This window comes from Podarcis cretensis (genome assembly GCF_951804945.1).
Source record: "Podarcis cretensis genome assembly, chromosome: 3".
Classification (NCBI taxonomy): Eukaryota; Metazoa; Chordata; class Lepidosauria; order Squamata; family Lacertidae; genus Podarcis; species Podarcis cretensis.
Window position 1 is genome coordinate 15,357,658 of NC_137172.1, and position 23,783 is coordinate 15,381,440.

General features: G+C 44.2%; 1 protein-coding gene and 1 long non-coding RNA gene across 38 annotated transcripts in view; one reads left to right on the top strand and one right to left on the bottom strand.

Moving 5' to 3' along the window:
* Positions 1 to 6,040, top strand: part of NRXN1 (neurexin 1) — a 1,023,765-nt gene extending 1,017,725 nt beyond the window's left edge. For all 37 annotated transcript variants that reach the window (XM_079968418.1, XM_079968429.1, XM_079968424.1 and 34 more), the window contains one exon: positions 2,288 to 6,040. In XM_079968418.1, the coding sequence (XP_079824544.1) occupies positions 2,288 to 2,592 (305 nt within the window). In that variant the 3' untranslated portion in view covers positions 2,593 to 6,040. The remainder of the gene's footprint in view (positions 1 to 2,287) is intronic.
* LOC307211992 overlaps positions 1 to 23,783 on the bottom strand; it is a 964,702-nt gene that overhangs the window by 688,919 nt on the left and 252,000 nt on the right. The window lies entirely within an intron of this gene.

Below are 23,783 nucleotides of genomic sequence, written 5' to 3' on the forward strand. Positions count from 1 at the left end.
TGGGAAGCCCAAAAGCGGGACTTGAGTGCTAACATCTGCAAAGGATGGGCAGCATTTTCACTCTTGCGTAAATACCGAAAGCACTGCCTTTACGAGCTCGGCTCCTTGTTTTTACGATACACTCCTTGCTGCTCGGTGGGCCTTTTATTTCTTTCGGTAGCTCTTCTTTCACCCCATAAAAACAATAGATGTTCCCATTCTCTCACATTTGAGAAAAGCAACCTGGGGTCTTAATAGGTGAGTAAAAATTCTAAGAGGCAGAATGCTTGCAAGAGGTGCCATAGTCAATATTATAGCAGGCAGCAGAGCACAAAGCAGATAGCCTAAATAATATATTGTAACTTAAAAGGCCAGGTGCAGGCTTCCACCTGAACATGCAACTTCTGAAAGTAAGTAGGTGGGGGGCAGTGGCACACAGCCAACCCTGCCCATAGCATCCTTGTGTGTTGATCCTTTTTCCAGTTCTTGACATTGCCTGTGTTGTATGGGGAAGGCCTGCAGGAGCCTTCCACTCACGTTGGCTTGAATGTGAGTAGACTCTTCTGCACATCGGCGGGTAGCCTCCCCCATCTGAAGCCCTCCAGATGTTCTGGGCTGCATCTCCCATCAGCCCCAGCTAGCACAGCTGCATCGGCAGTGGCTGGTGGGAGCTGCAGTCTGAAGCATCCATTTGGGGGGAACTGATACAGAGACGGGGCATGGAAATTCAACTGAAATTGGCTGAAAGCTAAAATTAAACAGTGACATTGGTCCAAGAAATGAGTTTTGGTTTGGCTAATAAAATTTCCCAGGGGTTTTTTGCACTTCTTAACGACATTTAAGCCAAATTTGGCATGTTCAGCTCACCTTAAATATCTATTCTAAGGAAAGGCAAAGGCATTCCCATAGATTTAGTGGAGGCTTAACAAAAAAACTAAACATCTAGGACAGGCATAGGGAAACTCTGCCCCTCCAGATGTTTGGGACTACAGTTCCCATCATCCCTGACCACTGGTCCTGTTAGCTAGGGATGATAGGAATTGTAGTCACAAATATTTGGAGGGCCAGAGTTTGCCTATGCCTGAACTAGGATCAACTTTGTGGCCGTAAGAACATGTAGAAAGGGCTATCTTGTAGTCTGACTCATGCTGGTAAGTCACGATGGTAGATCTGAGTATTTTAACTTTCTGTGAGTTGTTGTACCTGATAATTCCTGCTATTTTCTTTCTGAAGACAAACGGGTTACTTAAAGGCATGGAACCAAAAAAGTATTTGAGCTTTTTTGTCGAAATCTAAGTATCAGGGGTTATGGTTTTGAGAACAATGGCTGCCGTCCTGTACCCACTTACCTGAGTGTAAACCGCATTGAACTCAAAGGGTCTTGCTACTGAGTAGATAGACATGTCTGAATTAAAAAGCAAATCTTCTCTGATGAAGGGCATGGGCTGAAGTTTGCTCCAGTGAATGGACACAGTGACAAAGTCAATGTGATCCCTTCAGTCTCTAGAGTTTAGGCAAACTGTAGGATAGAGTCATAGATTTGTAGAGCTGGAAGGGACCAGAAGGGTCAACCTTCTGCAATGCAGATGACCTCAACCCCTACTATCCTTCCTAGGAGACAACATTGCTCCCCCCCCCATATCTGTTAAATGTAGTTCTGGCGATACACAGCTGTAAAATTTAATTTCGCCCTAAAGATGTTAAAGCAAAGATTATGGGATAATGCACACAGTGACTTGCGATCTCGATCACACGCAGTCTGTAGTCCGCTGGCAGTAGGAGTACAATATGGGCATGTCTTTAAGTTAACATCCTACATTAAAAACCTGACAGTACCAAATTATCGAAGGCTTTTCACCAAAGCCAGACTAAACGTCTTTCTTTCTGCAGTGTTGGATGGCAGGTTGAAAGGAGTTCCCTACCAGGACAGACTTTGCTTGTCTGCTCAAGACATCGATTCCATAAAACATATTTTGTTGCACTGTGCAAAATATGAGCAAGCCAGGGCTGAACTGATATTACCCTTGCTGGTACCTTTCCCGGGAAAATCAGAGGCTCACTATGTCAGGTTCCTATTGGAAGACCGGACAAACGCTAGAACATTAGCAGTGGCAAAGTTTTTATCGGTGGTTGCAAGAACCAATGATCCCTATGTTCTGAACAAAATGCTTGTTTAACCTGGAGGTAGGCTGTATGAATTGTGTATTGCTTTGTAATGATTTGTTAGGTCTCTGGACCGTAATGAAGATTGAATTTATGCGTTCCTGCTTTACCCTGTATAAATGTTTCTTTCATCATCTACCTACAGCGAGTCCCACCAAGCCTGGGCGAGGAGGATACCCGAGTACAGACGAAGTGGTCCGGGAATCCAGCAGCACTACTGGCATGGTGGTTGGGATTGTGGCAGCAGCTGCTCTGTGCATCCTCATCCTCCTCTATGCCATGTATAAGTACAGGAACCGGGATGAGGGCTCCTATCATGTCGACGAGAGTCGAAACTACATCAGTAACTCAGCACAGTCCAACGGGGCTGTGATTAAAGAGAAGCAGCCCAACAGCTCAAAGAGCTCCAACAAAAACAAGAAAAACAAGGATAAGGAGTACTACGTCTGATCCCGACAGCTGAGGAGAAAGAACAATTGTATAGGAATAGTCTTCATTTTATCTGAGACATTAAAAAAAAACAAAAACCCGAAAACTTATTTACTTTACTTTTTATGAAGCACATACAAAGTTTAAAAAAAAAGAAAAAACGGGAAAAAGGAACACAGGGAATGCAATCAGAAAGGAAAGACTTTTTTAAAAAAATATAAAAAAGAACCAAGGGAAGGAAACAAAATGAAATAAGCATTTCATAACTCTCGTTTCGCTGAAACAGGAGTCAATAAATCCCCTTACATTCACAGTGTTTTCATTTACTCTGCCGTCTTTTCGTTGCTGGAATGTTTCTGAAGATGATGTTGGTACCACCACACACTCATAAGGCAAGGAGTATTACTGCAAAAACATCACCCAGCACACCACAAAATATAACGAACTGAAACAAACAAACAAAAGTTGAAATATCTCTCTCTCTCTCTCTCTCTCTCTCTCACACACACACACACACACACACACACACACACACACACACAACACACAAAAAGAAGCTACCTATCAGTCTGGATTTAGCCAAAGTGCTAGCGCTTTTCTGAGGAGTAAGTTAGTCTTATTGCCTGAGAAGACTTTTGCGGTTCTACACAAGCGCTCGATGAGCAAAACGAAACCTCGAAACTGAATTTTGCCACCCAGAGCAACGAAGCAACGACTGGAGCTTTGGTTTGAAGCGAAGCGCTGGCTTTTCTGAATAAACCACATTTTAAAAAAAGAAGAAGAAAACACTTTAAAGAGGAAAAAAAAAGCCCCTTTCTGGTTGTGAGGAAAACAGTATAGCGGCCTTATTTTCGGAAAAAAACAATAAACAAACAAAAGAAGTGAAATATAAGGCTTATTTTCACACACCACTAACAAACAAACCTGAGGGCATAGATGCAATCATTGGGGGGAAATTCATGCACGCTTAATATGTTATTACATATGTTTATATTTAAAAAAACACATCTATATGTGCTTTCTGGACTGTGATAAGTGATGTTTTCTAGCCTGTTGTATAGAAAATGCAAACTATATCTGCTCTTCAACCATTTTTGGTAAACTCAATGTTCTAAGTGTTGCTAGGTATAGAATGTTTTAAGACATCTGGAGCAACCAACATTTCTGTTTACTTTTGCAGCCATGAGAAACTGCCACGATTTTTCTTACCCCTCCTGATTCTTTCTTTCTTTCTTTCTTTCTTTCTTTCTTTCTTTCTTTCGGTTTGCTTTTGGTTTTCACCTACAGTGTAGTGAATATACTACGAGGGAAAGTGTATGAATGTATATAAGAGTCAGCTAATTTTCTTCTTAACCTGTACAGTCTTTCTCTCTCTCTCTCTCTTTTTCTGTTGCAGTTCAGTTTTTCGTAGTTTGTATGAAAGAAGTGGATTTAGAAAGCAAATATATATAGATATAAACATTTTCTTCTCCAATTGCCTATCCACTCCCAGGATACATCAGCAAAACCAATCAGAAATCATGTGAATTTGCCCCGCCCCAAATTATGCGCCACACAAGTCCTGGCGATTGAAGTGACCTTTGCACTCCAGTTCACATGACATCATTGGCCAGTATTTTTGGCTGTTCCCGCAGGTAGTGAAGGTTGAATTCTGCGGAATACTTGGTCCAAATCTCTTTTCCCATTATATGGCGTTTGCCCGGCTTTTGGTATATAACCACTACAGTGTTGGATGGTCGGAGAATTCAGAAGTCTGCCTTTAAATTAGCTCCTCTCACTCAGACTTCCCTCAGTTATGGAAAGCAAAAATGGTTAAAAACTGCATGCAAAACAAGATTCCTAGTTGCATATTTTTTGTCAAACGAAGGAGTTGTTCTTTTATTTTACCACTTCTGTTTTGTTACCGTAAAACTTTTATCCCCATCTTTCATCTGAGCTGGATCGTAAAGCGAAATTTCCTTTTCTACTAAGCTCAGCCGGTTCATTGGTTTGGTAATAAACATACTTTCAGTTTCTTTCAGTTGATATGCGTGGAAACATTTAATGCCTTTTGGTTAAAGATCTATGCCATAGATCTGCATTCCCCCAACCACCCTTGGTTTCATTTCATTAAAACGACTGCTCTGTTGGGTTCCCAACAATAAGTCATTGTGTAACATCTCACTTAGTGAGAGAGATACAAGAGGAATATATTAGGCTGAAAGACATGAGCTCAGTAGAGAATCAGCTGTATCTTGGAAGGCCTCCTGTGATGAGTACGAACTGTTCGCGCTTTACAGACAGGAAGAAGGAATTTAAAATTAGCTTTAACCAGCAAGGCACCTTATCTTCTTGTATGCTGCTCACTGCCACTGGGGAGAAACACTGGGAAATGGAGGAGCTTTCAGTCTTCAACACAGCAATACTGTCAGAAAATTTAAAAAGGCACGGTATTGCCGCTCTTAAAAGTTGCCAAATGATTTGATTCATGCTGTATATGTCAAGGACTTTTCTTTTCATTTTTTTTTTGGTGATGCTTGTGAATTTCTGAAGGCTACACATAGCATTCGAGTTAACATAAGAAAAAAATAGTTGGTCCAATCACCCCCCTCATGTGCCACCATTGTGAATTAACTTTGCCGAGGGCAGGACAAGGAATGAGGACAGCCACGAACCGTTGGGGAAATCTGGTGTTGGTATCCAAAGTTAAACAAGCCAAAAATAAGTGAATAAATGAGTGTTGGATTTCCGTGGCAGTAAGGCCACGTGGAAGGGGATAGAGATTCTAAGCTTGGGCTTTTCCACCAGTGCTGAATGGCGAGGTGCTTTTGTGACTTCATGTATTGACTCTGTTAACTCACCTAACTTTGTCAGATTGTTGGTCCCTCACCCCCAAGCAATTAACACAGTTACTTTAAGTAATAAGTGATAGGGGATTGCTATTTCTAGCAAAGGTGATTTGAAGCTGTTTTCTGGGGAGTTACTCTTGTTCTTCCTTGTTGATTTTATGATTTTTTTAAATAACGAACAAAAGAAGTGTTTGCATTTATCAAATGTTGCAGTAGCTATATTAAAACAATTTTCTCTTTTCAAAATGCATAACAAATACATTAATCCCATCTCTATAATAATCTAATTTGTTTGACTAAGGCTGCAATCTTATGCACCCTTAACGGGGAGTGAAGTCCCATTGATATTGATGGACCTTCTCCTGAGTAAAGATGCCTAGGATTGTGCTGTGATGAGATGGCTTCGGGTTGTTTTTTTATTACTGTATTGTGTTGCCTTTTTTTAACAATACACTAAAATAATGTGTGAAATTATTCATTCCCAAGATATCAAAAAGAGGTCAGAAGCCCTTAACCTTATAGTGCTTTCTGTGATAGATATTTACAATTTTTTTTATTTGTTGCAAGGCCAATTTATCCATTATTGGAAATGCTAAGCAAGTGGAATTTACCGTTTTGTTAATAAAATGTTTCTTAATACAGTTGCTGGCTCGTTATTTCCTCACCCCTTTCTGTGGTTTGTATACTATTGCTGCCACCATTCAGCATGTCTTTGACTCTGATTAGATGCTAGGCCCCACACCATCTCCCATAGGTTCTGCCCTCCAACTTAACATGGGGACCCCAGAGCCACAACTTTATGTCATCTCTGACTGCTCAAAATGAAGCTCATGAATCAGTGTCAATTGTGGCTGGATCCCATTGTTCCTGGTAGGGCAGAAGGCGGGGAGGCCAACAGTAGATGGCGCCAGAGCCAATGATGGGCAGAGCTGACCAGTTCTAGTTTTCTCCCCCATCCTGCTCCCTCCTGAGTTCTACAATGGCAACATCTGAGACTTAGGAGGAAAAAACAGTGCCACCCCCTGAACAGGTTGTAAGTAAGAAAACAGGTATGGGTGGGGGCTGACTGAGGTCGGTGCTTTATTTGCCCTCCACTGCTTTGTAGGCATCCAAGTAGTGCACATAAATATCTGGATCAGTGCAACAGTCAAATCAGCAGTACTTCTAGGGTTTGTGCATGGGATATATTCCCTGTTCAATATTTTGAACTCAGTCATGGGTCGGCAAACTAAGGCTGGCAGGCCTGAATCCTGCCCTCGGATGGTCCAGAAATTGCCGCGTGGATCGCCAGCGCGTGCATTCTTTCTCTCACCCTCCCTCTCCCTCACGTGGTGGCGGCGCTAGCGCCTCCTCCCTCCCTCCTCCTGGCTTCTCCTTGCCCTGCCTAGAGGAGGAAGGGGGCTGGGCTTTGTTGGTGCCAGCAGCAGCAGCAGCAGCGCTCGAGCAGCCGCCATTTTAAGCAGCCCCTCTCCGGAGCCCTTTCGCATGCCACTCATTGTCCCTCTGCCATCACCGCAGCCCCTGCCACTCGCAAGACACAGGTAAGCAGCCACCAGGGCTCATGGTCCTCTTGCATCATTTTTTTTTCCTTCAAAATATAGTCCAGCCTCCCACAAGGTCTGAGGGACAGTGGACTGGCCCCCTGCTGAAAAAGTTTGCTGACCCCTGAACTAAATGGTCTGTTATTCCAACCAGAGCTGGCCCTACCATTAGGCAGAGTGAAGCAGTCACTTCAGGCCACATTCTGGGGGATGCGGGTAGGTAGGATCCCCTCAGCCACGTGGTACCACATGGCTTGTGATGTGCTCTCTAACCCCACCTGCTGCCCTCAGGTATTGTGGAGGATAATGTCCCATTGCCCATGTTGCAGTAAGATTCACCTGCTTCTCCATATGGCTTCTGTACATGGGATGGGATGGGAGGGTGCCATCTTGTCCTTTGCCTCAGGCAGCAAAACATCTTCAGCCAGCCCTGATTCCAACGCTTACCAGGGTAGCCCTAAAAATAATATTCCCCTCAGGGTCACTATTCTGTTTGAGTTGTATGTATTGTGAGGACTCTCAGTGTTCCAACCAATGACGTAGGAGGGTGCTTGAATGTGCCCCCAATTAAAACCCAGCTGTTTCCTTTGCCCTCGCTGGTCATAAACCTGGGCGCACGAAGGCTTACTTTGATGTTTCCATTGCAGCAGCTTTCACTGGTGAGTAGGTGTTTTAACTGAAAAGTGGATTGCCTCTTCACGAGAGCTGCTTTCACACGTGAGTAGCTTTGTGATGGAAGGTGGCAACAGATGCCTAGATGAGTGGATGGAACGAGCCATGGTAAGCTATCAGTTCTGGTTGATTTGTTCTTTGAGGGCTGTCCTTGTTATTACCCCAAAGCAACTACATGAGAGGATGCTTGAAAGAAATTCCTAACGAAAATTCAACTGGGACATCACACGGTCATCATGACACCTTAAGTGTTTCTAATAAAAAAAAATAGTCTTAGGTATTGAAAGCATTCAAATTAACTCCTAGAGATCATATTGGTGCACATGAAAGGATGTGGTCTGACATTTGCGGAGGGAGGACTGTAGTTCAGCAGTAGAGCGCCTGCTCTCCATGTAGATGCTCCCGGGTTCAATACATGGCATCTCCAGGCAGGGCTTGGAGGTACCCCTTCTGAATAAATGGAGAGCCATGACCAGTCAGTGGGAGCGCCACTGGAACAGATGGACCAATGGCTTGGCTCAATGCCAGGCAGCTGCCTTGCCAAATCCAAGGTGGTTCTTTTAAAATGAGATTCAGAAGCAATACAAAACACAAGGGAGTGAGAAGATTAAAGATTATATTATAAAACAGCAAGCAATATATACATACCAAGCATGCACTTCAATCTGCCACTTGGAAGCCCTCCAGAAGTGGCGAAGTGACTCCCCCAGGTTGCACGGCCCCCGCGGCTGATCAGTCCGCTCATGAGCTTCTCCAAAACCCTGCCCCAAACCATCTGATTTATAGCTAGCTAGCTAGATAGCCCATGTGGCTTGCCTGATTGGCTACGTGCAGACATACCTTACTGGCTACATGCAGATTATTCATTAGCCATCCTGTCCCAATGCCTTACTTTCTCCAGACAATGTTCAACATCAAAGAAGGTACCCCAGTACTATTGCTTCCTTCCAACAGATTAGGACATCAAAGGCTGTTCTCAGCCATCAAAGAGCTTAACAAGAGATAGGTAAATGGAAGGAACAGGAAGCATTACCATGTCCAGATCACTTACTGCTCGAAATATAAATATCATCCGGATAGACTGCCCATACAGCAGCTTGATGATGATGTTGATAATTTGTACCCCGTCCATCTGACTGGGTGGCCCAGCCACAATGGGCAGCTTTCAATATATATAAAAACATAACCAAACCTTAAACCTTAAAAAGCTTCCCTATACAGGGCTGCCTTAAGATGGTTATATAATTACTCATCTCCTTGATATCTGAAGGGAGGGCGTTCCACAGGGTGGGTGCCATTACCAAGAAGGCCCCCTGCCTTGTTCCCTGTAGCTTCACTTCTTGCAGTGAGGGAACCACCAGTGGTCTCTTGGTGCTGGATCTCAGTGTCCAGGCTGAAAGATGGGGATGGAGATGCTCCTTCAGGTATGCTCCTGGGTTCTTACATACACAGTTATGTTTGGCCTAAGCTGTGGAAGGTTTTATAGGTTATAACCAGCACCTTGAACCAGTAGAGAACATGGTATCAGTTCAGAAGTTGTATTCCCATTGACCACCCTCCATCAGGAGAGCTCTTTGCTTCAGCATGCCCACCTATTAACATAAATTCAGATCTCTTCATTTTAAATCCATCTTGGCCTGTATAGGCAAAGAAACCAGCTGCTTTCCCCCACCACACATTCAGCTGTGAAGCCTGTATGTATATTGTTGACCAGGACTTTCTCTGTGGTTTGTGTGTGTGTAGAGCTTATTTCTTAACAATGTCACCAGACTAGAATACACTTAGGATCAGCAACCCTTTCTGCAGAGATATTATCCACAGCGCTGTTCAGCCCACATTTTCTAGGCATGCTATGTGTAGGATTGGCTTCTTGAGTGTAACCGACTTGGTGGAAATCAGGATTGGAGAACCTTTCTACCATTCTCAGCTCAAGGGCCACGTTCTCTTCTGGACAACCTTCAGGAGAGCGGGAGCGTGACCATGGAGGGCAGGGCAGGAAGCAAAAATGGGCAGAGCAAGGAATATAAATGAATATAAATTTTTGCCTTGGTGTGGTAAGCTGGTTTCTACACCCACATGTCTCCATCCAGGTAAGTAAGAGGTGCTTTCGGCCTTCCAGGACACATTCCAGCCAGGCAAAAGCAGGAGAGAAGATATGGCTTGGGTAAAGTCCTGAGGTCCACTCAGAGAAACCTGGAGGGCCACACTTGCCTGCCCCCGAGGGCTGATGCCAGATGTAGATTCTGGGCACAGAGCCTTGGGGGCACTTCAGGGGGCACCACAATGATTATGTAGAATGGCTTAGTTCATGCCTTGGCTAAAAATGATTTGTATTGGCTTGCGTATGCTAACCACCATAAAGCCATTTTGAGGAAAGAACTATTCAACTGTGTTTTTTTTCTTCAAACCCCCTGGATTTACACAGATCAAAATCACAGCAGTGGAAACACAGTGAGTGCACATATCCTAAGTGAGTGTGAACATATACTAAGCTTAACTCAGCTCAGACCTATAGAAATTAATGAACAATAATTAGGCCTAATCATTTCAATGGGTGTTTTCTGAGTAAAATGCAGCAGAAAACCACCACCGCCTTATTGTGTACACATGTACACATTTTTGCATGCAACTCTGCCCAATATAACTTTTTTTTTTCCTTTGCAAAGCAATTTGCCCTAATATAATGCATTTGTGTAGGGATGCGGGTGGCACTGTGGTCTAAACCACAGAGCCTAGGACTTGCTGATCAGAAGGTCAGCGGTTCGAATCCCCGCAACGGGGTGAGCTCCCGTTGTTTGGTCCCTGCTCCTGCAAACCCAGCAGTTCAAAAGCACATAAAGTGCAAGTAGATAAATAGGTACCGCTCCGGCGGGAAGGTAAACGGCATTTCTGTGCGCTGCTCTGGTTCACCAGAAGCGGCTTAGTCATGCTGGCCACATGACCCGAAAGCTGTACGCCGGCTCCCTCAGCCAGTAAAGCGAGATGAGCACCGCAACCCCAGAGTCGTCCATGACTGGACCTAATGGTCAGGGGTCCCTTTACCTTAACCTTTAATGCATTTGTATGTAATGTACACAGCACATTTTTTCTGGGGGGACGCATACCCCTAAACATTTTGTGAATCTAAGTTTGGCCTCATTGCGGGGCAGTATTTCAATATGAGTAGGAAAATAAGAGTACCCCTAAGCATCTTTTCAGGGGGGAAAACACTGAATGTATATATGTATTCTTGTGCACATTACTTGACAGTACATTGCAAAATTTGAGGAAGTGCATTTTTTTTGAAAGAATGGCTACGCTTCAGTTCACATCTTCTTTTGGAACTAATTCTTTGGGAAGTAGGTAGGCTTGCCCTTTAAATGTGAACTGAATTGAATGTCTCCCCCATCTCTACAATGGAGTGCATCATCCTGTGTGTAGAAACCCTCCCAACACTCTCCTAGGGAATTGGAGAAGGGCATAGAGACATCCCTCTCTGCATGGTGTTATTTGTTAAACTGAAATATAACTTGGGAGAAACTATCTCCTTTCTTCAAGAGCCTCAAAAAAGGCATCTACTTTGATGTTTCGCCACTCGTAAGTAAATTAACGAATTGGTTAAAAGCCAGGTAATAATCAATTAGAATGTTTTAATTAACAGCCTAGCTGCTGCTGGCGGTACCTAGACACACGATCAAAATCTACCAAATAGCAACGTTTAATCTTACCGTCATCCCATCATCCCTTCAAAATGGAAAGCAGTTCTCTCCAGTGGTGGGCAGTGGGAGGAAAAATAAGAAAATTAACTGATTTCATTACACACACACACACACACACACACCATCCCAGGGTAGACAATAGTTTCTTTTCTCAGAAAAGATATTGAGCAGGTATCCCCCCCCCCGAAAGATGTGGCTTGGTGTTTGATCTCGTGTCACAAGGAAAGAACTTGAAGCAATTAAGGAACATTGCAGTAATATATCTGGCTCATTAAAATTCAACCTGGAGCAAGTTTAGAATTCTAGAGAGCTAAAAGAGTCCCTGCGGGACTGGCCAAACACTTCAGGTTTGCACCGTTTGATTCTGCTGAAAGATTAATATTGCGATCACCATTTAAATGAAATGATTCCATGGAATAAGAGTTAGAACTAGCAAGGAAAGGAGGAGGAGGAGCAGAACGTACAGCCGCATCGTAAATAAGAATCCCAAGAAAACAAGTTGTTGGGGGTTTTTTTTCAGAGCTGCAATTTCAAATTCCAATTTGGGTTACGGGTGCGCCCAGCGAGTGCAGCTGTGTCAAAGGCCAGCTCTTGGATATATCCCAGGTTAAACGAGCGGGAGGCAGGCAGTGTATTATAAGGACATTTGCTGCGATCTTTTTAACACCTTCCAAGAATTGAAGGAGCAAAAATGCAATCTTCCCACCTGTATGTAGCACGGGATTTCATTTACGGTATTTATTGCTTGGTTTATTTATTGCATATATATTCCACCCTTTTCTTACAGGAGCTCAGGGTCCACAACAGCCCTGTGAGGTTGGTTAGGCTGAGAGGCAATGACTGGCCCAAGGCCGCCCTTTGAGCTTAATGGCCAAGTAGTGATTTGAACCCTGGTCCCCCAAGTCCTAATCTGGCAATCTAAACACTGCATTTCACATGCATTCAAATCCCTCCTGAATGTGCCCATTCCTTAATGGGCTGGTGTGCTTTCATCATCACAGAAAATTTGGTTAGGACCAAATTACACATCATCTGACTTGAGGGTGGTTCAAAAAAGCGATTGCTGTGGGCCCCATAATCTGAATTGGGAGTGTGTGGTAAGAGGAGGGTTAACTGCCCTCCCCCCACTCACCAAAATCACACACACACAACTCCTCTCCAGAGGCAAATCACATCCTCCCTAAAAAAGGGCATGTGTTGCAGTGAGACCTGGAGACCGACCTTCTGTGTTGTGGATGGGTAAGATTGGTCAGCCACAACACCCAATTGGTAGGTCCCTCGATGTTGGGTTCAATCTGGCCAATGGGGCACAGTCCAAACGGATCAAGGGACCTATATATACCCATGCATGTGACCCAGAGCTTCCTCTTTCAGCGTGTGCATTCAGAACACCTGCCCACCTCTCCCTACTTTTAGGGCTTTTGCACTTGACCTTGCTATGAAGTCATGTGTCATCTGTCATTGGGACAGGGGCACAGCAGGAATTTCCCCCCACTTGGCTGATTGGCTGTTGCCATTTGGGTTTTGCCTGCCGCATAGCAAATCATCACAACTTGTAAGGTTGTGGATAGGCTCTGGTTCAGGTGATAGGGATGGGAGAACGCTCTCGCCATCCCTATGTGAAGGGTATTCCATTAAAGGAATCCAGGGACTCAAATGGTTTGGTCAACCCCTGAGTGGGGGTTATGCCCGTGCCTGAGTCCAGGGGGACATTTGGGTGGCAGACATAGTCTGTTCCTGGCTTTCTGCCTATCCAGGTGTTCACCCTTGGCTGACCTATGCTGGTGCCCTGGGTCAGCACTACCTGCAAGGGTGCAGGGAGCTAGTCAAACCAGAGCCTATGCAACCAGTCACTTTCTGTAATCAATAAAGTTGTGGACTAAATTCTGCCAAAAACCAAACCAAAATTTGAGTCAAGGGTAAATTTATTTAGGGGGGAGGTCTCTGGGTCTGAACACGCAAATGCAGGAGAAGAGTCGGTGGAAGAAGACTGGAAAAAGTTTAAAGATTATTTATGGAAATACTGTAAAATTAATGAATGTTAGAAAAATGTTGGAATGAAGTTATATGGCTTTAGTAGAAATGTTATAAGGAATTAAGTATAAATAGATTAATAGAGTGTTAAAGGAAAAAAAAATAAGGTTAGAATGTGTTAAGATAATTATAGGATAGAAAACAGAGGAAGGTGGAAAGGAATTGCTGAAACAATTAACAGAAGTGGAATACAAAAAGGGAGGTGTGAGGTCGTTGAAATAAGTGAATGAAAGATAAGATATTGAAATTGTTTGATGTGTTTTAAATTGTTTTTGTTTTGTTTCGTTAGTTTAATGTGTTTGTGTTAGGTAGTGTTTTTGTATTGTATTGTATTGTTCTTTTTTTTCTTTTTTTCTTTTTGTTGTTTGTAGTGTTTAAATTGTTGGAAAACTAATAAATATTATTTTTTTAAAAAAAATGAACATGCAAATGCAGCCATGGGGAGGAGGATGGTTTTTGTTGGGATCATGGCAAGAGAAGGAGAAGTTAACCTGCTCCACCATCCGTGAGGTCCTAGTCTGGACTGGTGGAGACCACAGCATTAGCAGTTTAAAGCTACAGTTAATGTCAAGTGCCAAAACACATTTAACGTAATGTACATTTTGGCTTCCAGCTGCCCCTGTGGAGAAAGCCGATACATCAAAAAGGGTACAAAAGTTCAGAGCATTCTTGAGTGTGTGTGTAACACTGAAGTTGGAGAAGACCTCAACTAAGAGGCCCACCTACCTATTTGGCTGCTTCTTGTTCCACAAGCAGTAAATATGTTGCTTCTGAAATGGGCTGCCTCGTGACCCTTCCCTCTCAGAAGAAGCCCTCTCCCCTTCTCCAACTCTCCCACTCTCCTCCCACCCCAAGCTTCTATGTGGAAGGACCGCATCTCGGTGACAGAACATCTACTTTGCATGCAAATGGGCCAAAATGTGTAGGCAATACTGCTCCAGATGCACCAATGGTCTATGTCTCCTGCACACCTTTCACCAGCTTATAGGGAGTTGCTGGCACTGACACTAGTCCAGCCAGAAGGCCAGTATGTGGATGGAAGACCACCTAGATTCATATATCATACCACGTGCAGAACAGGTGGGGGTTGCTTGGGGGAAAAGACATTGCAAGCCAAATTGGGCCCCCTGACAAGCAGGGTCCTCTGTGCCAGGAGCTCCGTACTGCTCACCTGGAGGAAACCTCTTATGCTGCCTGGGGTTCTTCAAGGAAACCACGGTCTGAAAGGAAGGAGAACATTGTGTCTTCCTGTGGTCACCTCTCATGAAGGCTGTCAGGGCCGTCTTACCCATAGAGACTAGTCGCACGGGGCATTAGGGCGCCAAGTTCTGGAGGGCACCAGGGAAGAGGCGGAGGCTGGACGCGGTGCCTTCCAACATCAGCTCGCCACCCTCACCCGCCTCCGCCATGATGCGCTGAAGCAGCGCCGCGCCTGGAGCCTCCATCTGCTGTGGCCACTGTGGCACAAAGCAGCCAGCTGAGCCTGGAGGCACTGCATCCAGCCTCTGCCTCTTCCTCGCTGGAGGAGCCGCCCTCCAGCCACTGACCGCCTACTCCAGCCCCGTCGGCAGCACAATCTTCCCTTAAAAAAAGGTGGACAACTCTGGGAAACGGGGGGGGGGGGTGTGCCCGAGGGATCTTTGCACCACGGCGCAGGATATGCTTAAAACGGCTCTGAATACTGTTTTGGCCTCTTTGCATGATCCTAAGCAAGTCACTATCTGTTAGCCTCAGTTCTCCTATCTGTAAAATGGGTGCAGGAGTGACCTACAAGGCATGACTGCTGTGACATTTTTTGAATGCTGTTGAGATAGTGGTAGCACAGAATGGCACAAAGGGATTTCAGAGAGTAGTTCAAAATGAATTTCAGCGCCCTAGTCATTCTGCATCCCAATGCTATGTATGCCTGCAAATTATTATTATTTTCAAAAAAAAGAAAAACTGAAGTGGCTCGCAAAGCATTATAGAAACTGACTCCATACTTTTCGAATCATTGGTATAATGAGACGTTTCCTTGCTCCCCCTTCAGGTGTGTGTGAGAGAGAAAGAGTGGCTTGTTCATGCATTATAATGATTTCTCTCCTTCGCCTTAATTTCCAGAAGGCATAACAAAAGTAAAGACTTAAAACACTCCCCTGCTTAACTGGATTACTATGTGCAAGAGAGTAAAAATGGCATCTCAATGAGACCGTTGCAGCCTGCTGGGTGAAGGAAGGGCTTTCAACCCTTGAAACCAGAGCGTCTCAAACGAGCCAAGAGATTCCTAACGAAGGAGTTGAGCTGAAATATGTATATGCATGAATTCATGTATAATTTAGCCTGTTCTGATCGGGAGAAGCATCCTGAACATAAATATAGAGAGTCTCTGATAGTCGAGAGCTGAAGAGCCCCTTCCCATAATAAAAGGATAATAATTCCCTCATCTATTTTTTATAACCCTGTAGCATTAGCGGGTAGAAAACCGGCTCGCTGGAAACAGGATCATATATAAATCTGAGAATTTCTTAGCCTTCCTAGACCCACCAAGAAATATTGCTGTCCGCCGCTGTGGAACGCATTATATGTGAGCAAGACAAAAGGATAGTAACTTCGCACAAACAGCAGATGAAGTGGTAAAACTGTTTCTGCAGTGGGGATACATAGATATGATTTAGCACTCCTCTACGTAAAAAGCCAAGCAGAAAAACTGTGGTTATAAGATGAACACACACCATTGGGGAGAATGTGAAAGGCTGTTGGGGCAGGCCATGGCTTAGCCCACAGATTTTTTTGTGCAGGCTCAACCATTAGGTGAAAGGATGCAGCTGCTTCAGCTGTCACACATAGAATCATAGAGTTTGAAGGGACCCCGAGGGTCATCTAGTCCAACCTGCTGCAATGCAAGAATCTCAGCTAAAACACCCATGGCAGATCCAACCTCTGCTTAAAAACCTCCAATTAAGGAGAGCCCACCACATCTTGTGGGGGTCTGTTCCACTGCCGAACAGGAAGAACAGAAAGTTCTTCCTGATGTTTAGTCGGAATCTCCTTTCTTGTAACTTGAAGCCACGGGTTCGAGTCTTGCCCTCCGGAGCAAGAGAAAACAAGCATGTTCCCTCTTCCATGTGACAGCCCTTGAGATATTTGGAAGCAATTTCTTATTACCCAAGATAGGGAGGGGCATTGGTGGGATTTGCTGCCTCAGGTGTAGGGACTGGGGGAGAAATTATATTCAGCTCACATTTAATGGAGAACCTACTAGATCCATGCCTTCCAAAACAATATGGGAACTGTAATACACCCATCCCCTGAAATCCAAATTCCTCTGAATTTTGTGACGCATTTGTCCGGTCAGCTAACGTGGACAAAAATGAATATGCTGAGGTAAAGAGCACAGCAGAATGTATATATGAATGAAAATAGCATGCAAAAAAATGCATTATGTCAGGAGAAAATTACTTTGCAAATGTGAACATTAGGCAAAATCTCCTAATAAACTTGTGTTTGTTGGGAGAAAGGCACAAAAATGCTGGTGAATATTCATGAGGCCTTTAGCAAAATTTACAAACTGATGCGGAAATGTAGAGAATTGAAACGGAGACCGGGAAATGGAGAAAGAGAGAAAACTAAATGGACAGATTCACCCATCCCAAAGGGACCCCTTAGTTAGTTATTTCATTTCATTTCTGAATTGCTTCCTGTGAAACATCTTGAAGGTTGTTTCATGGCTCTTAGTAATGATGGCTATATATTACCTCCCGTCTCAGAGGTGGTCTGCCTCTTAATACCAGATGCTGGGGAACATGTGGGGGGTTGGAGTGCTGTTGCATTAGGGTCCTGCTTGTAGGCTCCCCCTTGGGACATCTGGTTTGTCCCTGTGGGAACAAGATGCCAGACCAAATGTGCCTTTGCTTTCATCTAACAGGGCTCTTCTTATGTCCTCCCAGCTTTCCCTTCATTGTTGGTTCTCCAATAGCAGAGAGTGTCATGGACCAGTTTTGCCTACTGAACAGCAGTAGATTGACTCCACCTGCAATTGATCAGCCTTCACAGGGATTGACTCCACCTGCAACTGATCAGCCTTCACAGAGGAGAAGACACTGATGAGAGCCAGCTGGCTCTGGGAATCCTAAACAGAGCATTCAGCAGCAGTCCAATGCTGGAAACAATGTCTGTATGTAGTTCCTAGTCCTACCTTGCTGCTCACCATCTGGATTCCCTGACCTCTGGACTTCATATGTGGATTCTGCTTTCAGGAAAGAGGTCCTCAGAGACTCCTAGTCCCTGATTGCTCGGCAACAGAATGCTTCTGTCTACGACAGAAATGGAGGGCAGAGTCAGTAATGTGTCTGAACATTACTTTGCCAGAAGTTGCCAGAAACAGTAGGGAGAGTGCTCTGGTGCTCAGGTTCTGCTTGTGGCCTTCCTATGAACCTCTGGTTGGTCACTGAGAGAGCAGCATGCTGGTTTACATGGGCCATCCGCCTGATCCAGAAGGGCCCATCTTATGCTCTTATGAGATCTTCTGGGAGCATGTTGGGAATGGATCAGTGGATGTTTTGGATTTTCTGGATCCAGAGCGCTTCCATTTCAAACCAATGAGATGGTGGGTGTATGCCAATCCTGGAATTGGCATAATTCTTTTTGTTCCCATTGGGATCTTTAGGAGAGAAAGTCTGAGCTGATGGATAATGCAGAAATGTGCTCCCTGCCATTTTCTGCCCAGCCAGTACGAGCCCAATAGGACTCAGGATTTTATTTTATTTTTAAAGTTTTTATTAACTTGTTTACATTTTATTGTTTGTCTCGCTTGCCCTCGCCCTCCCAAATATTTGTGTAAAAGGATAAGTACCGGTGAAACCTTCTGAACAAAATCCTCTAATGGATTGATGGGGAGACGAAGGGTCTCCCACTTTATCACTGGGTGTGTCAACCCCCACTTGACTCTCATCCCCAGAATCGAGGGGTAATGAAGGAAGTGTATCAAGAGCCTCAGAGTCCTCGCACGGTCCTTTCTGCTGAAGAGAAGAAAATATGACACTATTTATCAGTACTGCTCTCGCAATAGCAATAAAACGAAATTAGATCTCAGCGTACGTGGGCATTCTTTGAGCTATAGACGGAACTGTTGACCTTCACTCAAACGATAAGCACGCCCAACCAAGAGACTTCCTTCCATTTGCAAAGGCCATCTCTCATATCAAAGGTGAGAACGGAAGAGATTTTGCTTCCTCTGCTTAAGAGGAGAGGATATTATTGTTCTTTGTTTCCTGATTTTTCTTCAAAATAATAATAATAAAATAATCAGCCAGTGCTGAGGTTGGCCTATGGCCTAACAGAATTAATGAGATCAAAAAGTAACTCCCTAAACCACACTGTTGTTGTTGCTGTTTAGTCGTTCAGTCGTGTCTGACTCTTCGTGACCCCATGGACCAGAGCACACCAGGCACTCCTGTCTTCCACTGCCTCCCGCAGTTTGGCCAGACTCATGCTGGTAGCTTCGAGAACACTGTCCAACCATCTCGCCCTCTGCCGTCCCCTTCTCCTTGTGCCCTCAATCTTTCCCAACATCAGGGTCTTTTCCAGGGAGTCTTCTCTTCTCATGAGGTGGCCAAAGTATTGGAGCCTCATCTTCATGATCTGTCCTTCCAGTGAGCACTCAGGGCTGATTTCCTCCAGATTGGATAGGTTTGATCTTCTTGCAATCCATGGGACTCTCAAGAGTCTCCTCCAGCACCATAACTCAAAGCACCATAACTACACCACACTAGTTCACTTTTAATTATCCTATTTGTGTTAATAGTGCAGTATGATGGCATCTGAAGGAATCTTGCCTTTAACAAGGCAAAGTAGTGAATCCCGTATTGAATGGACACACCAGAATATTTCCCTGAGGATATATAGAATGAGATGCCTTATACAGAGCAAGTGTTGCTACTGAACTTTCATCCATGGTGTAATGGGAGTGTTTTCATGTTTGGAGTGTAAGATCTGAGAAACATTAGGATGATAAACAAAGGAAACTGCCTTCTGCAGAGGCAGAATGATTGGTCCAGAAAGCTCAGTATTGTTCAACGCTCACTGGGCAGTGATTCATCAGGATTTCAAACAGAGGACATTCCCAGCCTAGTCTGAAGATGCCACATTATCACTGGGTGAGTCAATTCTACTAGGTGTGCATGCACAACCTTAGAGAGTTTTTGGAAGGCTAAAGCAAATATCTTCAGAGGATCCCACTTCCTCACAGGATTATCCTTCCCTGCCTACTTCTCCAGATGTTCTTCAAGAAAGTGTGGCCAGGAGCCATGAACCAATGGTGGATGTGACTACCCCGCACTCCAATACACAGAGGCATAGAGCAGCCCTTCCAGAGTTGATCGGTGAAGATCACCTGAGGTGGGAGATTATTGTCCTCTTGCCACTTGTCAAACCATCAAAATGGTGAGTTGGCAGGGGGCCGTTTGCATCTCCTCCAGGGCACTAGGCTCTGCCCACCCCAGCGCTGAATCTGCTCTAAGCTTCTTTTTTCTTTTTGCCAACTTGTGCACAAATGTGCTTAGCTCATCAAAGTGGAGGTTAATCGCCTTCTGTCTGAAATCATTTGCAATCGATGCAAGGAGCAAGATTGTGTTCGTTGCGTCTCCACTGAACCTAATGGTTGAGTGAGAGTAGAGCCAGATTTTGCTTTTATAAGGCTTGAGTAGGGGACATGATTTGGCTCAAAACTGGTGAGGGTGTTAGGAATTGGTCTTATGAATCCCTCCACACACACATTTATGCACTTTGTCTCTCTCCATGTTTTGGTTGGCTGTTTTGAACAGAACCTTGCACATTTTGCTTCTCCATGAGCTCTCCAAGAGGTATTCTGCAAAAAAGTAGGGTCCCTTTACAGCATGGCGAGAGAGCCTATGCGCAGATATGTCCAACATGACTTCAGAAGAGCTGCTCAACATAATCAAGAAATAAGACAGGAAGTAGATGTTTTCTGCTGCTTCGGATAAGAGGATGAAATCCAATTGGCTGGACTATTACGGGAGTGTACGTTTTGGTGATACAGCAGGAGAAATGTTATGATGACAAGAGCCGTTCGATGATGGAACCCATTCATTTGTCCATTTTAATAACTTACATAGCACTTAATGTAACAATCTCTAAGTACTTCGCACAAATTGCAATCATAAAAAGCACAAGCAAAAAGTCAGTATGTAATATCAGAATGCAATAAAAATCCAGTAGAACATTAAGCAAAACATTAAAACTGAAATACAGAAATTATGCATGTGGGCTATTAAAGAAGGAAAGACACAGTGACCTGAAATTCTGAAGAGTCACTAACGGCAGATGCAACAGTGGGCTAGGTGGATAAAATGTCTTTGATCAAGGTGACATCATGCGTTCCTTTCATGACATCATTAAAGGGCATTGATTCGATACCTACAAGCTCAAGGAGTGTTCCCCCTCTACTTCATTAAACAGGAAACCCTTCCCATTAAATACTGGGCAGCAAAAATAGTTCAGTTCTTAGATCCCAGCATCTAGTATTGTTTTAAGAGATAACTGTTGCAGTCAATCAGCTGCTAGTGCCCTAGTGTTTTGCCTGCTGAATCTCATGCTTGAGGGACATCTTGTTGGCCAGCATCTCATGCTCTGGTTGAGAACTGGAAGATGAGAGATCTTTTGCTTGTACCCTTCAGCTGGCATGAGGTTTAAGTACAATACTTAGGGAGGTGTGTGTGTGGGTGTGTGTGTGTGTGTTATGTACTGAGTTGAATAGGATCCAAAATGCAGCATTCTGATTGGTCCTAGAACAATAGGATTCAGAATGCAGCAGTCTGATTGGTCCTAGAACAATGCAGCAGTATGATTGGTCCACAGGAGCCACCCAATCCAGCTCCAGATGGAAGTGAATCCACAACCTGATTGGCCTACAGGAGAATCCCGGAATTAGCCAATCACGTGCAGCCCATTGTGTAAATAATGTATATAAAGCAGATACTTTGGGGGAACTTTCATTCCTCCTCACCACTATGAGCTGAATAAAGAGCATGAAGTCCACTCTTGACTCCAAGTATATTTCAGTGTGTGAGAGAGAGAGAGAGAGAGTGAGAGTGAGAGAGATTATCTAGATAGGTGGTGGGATCTCTCTTACCTAAGGTTTCCAGGCAAAGGCTTAACAGCCATTTCTTGTAGATACTTCAGCATTGGGGTTGCCTGTATCATGCAGGGGCTTGTAGGACTAAGAAAATAGGAAGCTGTCTGATACAGAGCCAGGCTATTAGTCTATTTAGCCCAGTATCATCTACATTGAAAGCCCTTCCAAATGTACCATACCATTTTTCTACATGCTTCCACATGTGATCATCATTCGATTGCTATCCCAGAATATTGCAGTCATCAAACCACTTTTTTCTTCTATTGCAATAAAATCTGACATTGGTGAAAGATCCAGAATACTTCCACAACATTTTCATTGTGTGGAAGTTGTTGTATGCAATTTCCCACTTTTTTGTAGCTGGGGAGAATTGAGTGACTTTTTTCTTTTTTTCACAAGAGATCTGTGCCGGAAACAGTGGATAGCTCAGACTGAAATAGTAAACTCAGGGAGTTCCTGCCATCAAATCCTCTGCAGGGTCAGAATACCAGGGGTCATATACCAAAAAGGGGTGGAGTATCAGTAACCTGCCTGCTCATAATGCCAGCATAACCTTTCTCACTCTGAATGCATTCCATCATCAGTTTAGACAGAAAAAAGCACAATGAGCCTAAAACAAACAAACAAACAAACAAACAAACAAACAAACAAACAACCAGCAATGATCCACTACAATTTCACTCAAAAAAAAAAAAATTGGAAAAGGTTTCCTCCCTCTCTCTTAATACTAGAACTTAAGGAGAATGGGATCACATTTACCCAGTGCTTTACCAACTGCACTAGCTCCCAGTGGAGTACAGGGTCAGCTTTAAGGTGCTGGTTTTGACCTTTAAAGCCCTATGCGGCCTAGGGCCCACGTACCTACAGGACCGCCTCTCCTGGTATGCCCTGCAGAAGACCTTAAGGTCCACAAATGACAACATTTTGGAGGTCCCAGGTCGCAAGGTGGTTAGATTGGTCGCAACTAGGGCCAGGGCCTTTTCAGCACTGGCCCCGATTTGGTGGAACGCTCTGTCACAAGAGACCAGGGCCCTGAGGGATTTGACATCTTTCTGCAGGGCCTGTAAGACATAGCTGTTCCGCTTGGCCTTTGGTTTGGACTCAGTCTGGCCCTTATGTTTCCCTTTCCTTATGGTCTTGATTTATTAGCTATTTTAAAATGAGGTTGCATTTTAAATTGCATTTTAACCTGTATTTGGGGTTTTTTTCTTTTGTTTTTTTTCTCTTTTCCCCCTATTATGTTTTTACTGTGATTTTATTGGTGTTAGCCGCCCTGAGCCCAGCTCTGGGCGGGGAGCGCAGGATATAAATAATTTTTTTATTATTGTTGTTGTTGTTGTTGAGATCCAATGAAGCTGAGACAGCATCTTAAAAAGTAGAGACATCACCTTGCCAACAAAGGTCCGTATAGTAAAAGCTATGGTTTTCCCAGTAGTGATGTATGGAAGTGAGAGCTGGACCATAAAGAAGGCTGATGGCCAAAGAATTGATGCTTTTGAATTATGGTGCTGGAGGAGACTCTTGAGAGTCCCATGGACTGCAAGAAGATCAAACCTATCCACTCTTAAGGAAACCAGCCTGAGTGCTCACTGGAAGGACAGATTGTGAAGCTGAGGCTCCAGTACTTTGGCCACCTCATGAGAAGAGAAGACTCCCTGGAGAAGACCCTGATGCTGGGAAAGATGGAGGGCACAAGGAGAAGGGGACAACAGAGGATGAGATGGTTGGATAGTGTTCTCGTATCTACCAGCGTGAGTTTGACCAAACTGTGGGAGGCAGTGGAAGACAGAAGTGCCTGGCGTGCTCTGGTCCATGGGGTCATGAAGAGTCGGAAACGACTAAAGAACAACAACAACAACAACACGAAGAGTTGGACACAACCAAATGACTAAACAACAAATGAAGCTGAATGTTGGAAGATCCATGGCAGGTGAAAGGAAGTACTTGTTCACACAATGCATAGTTCAGCTGTGGAACTCACCCCAGCAGGAGGCTGTGATGGCTGCAAACTGTCAGAGGCACCATACCTCTCCATGCCAGCTGCTGATCAAGTTCTGCTTGGGATTTGTCATAGGCATCTGGTTGGACACTGTGAGAACAGAACTCTGGGCTAGATGTGCCATTGCCCTGATTCCACAAGGCCCTTCTTATGTTCTTAGTAGAACAAACAGCAGCTATAGTTAAATAAATGACATATCTGGAAGGGCCTCAACTGTCTGAGGCTCTCCGGGGTTTGAGATTTCAAAAATTCCCTGCAGGCAGAAAATTGGAAGTCAGAGAGAAGGGTTATAGCACAGTCTTCTGCAAC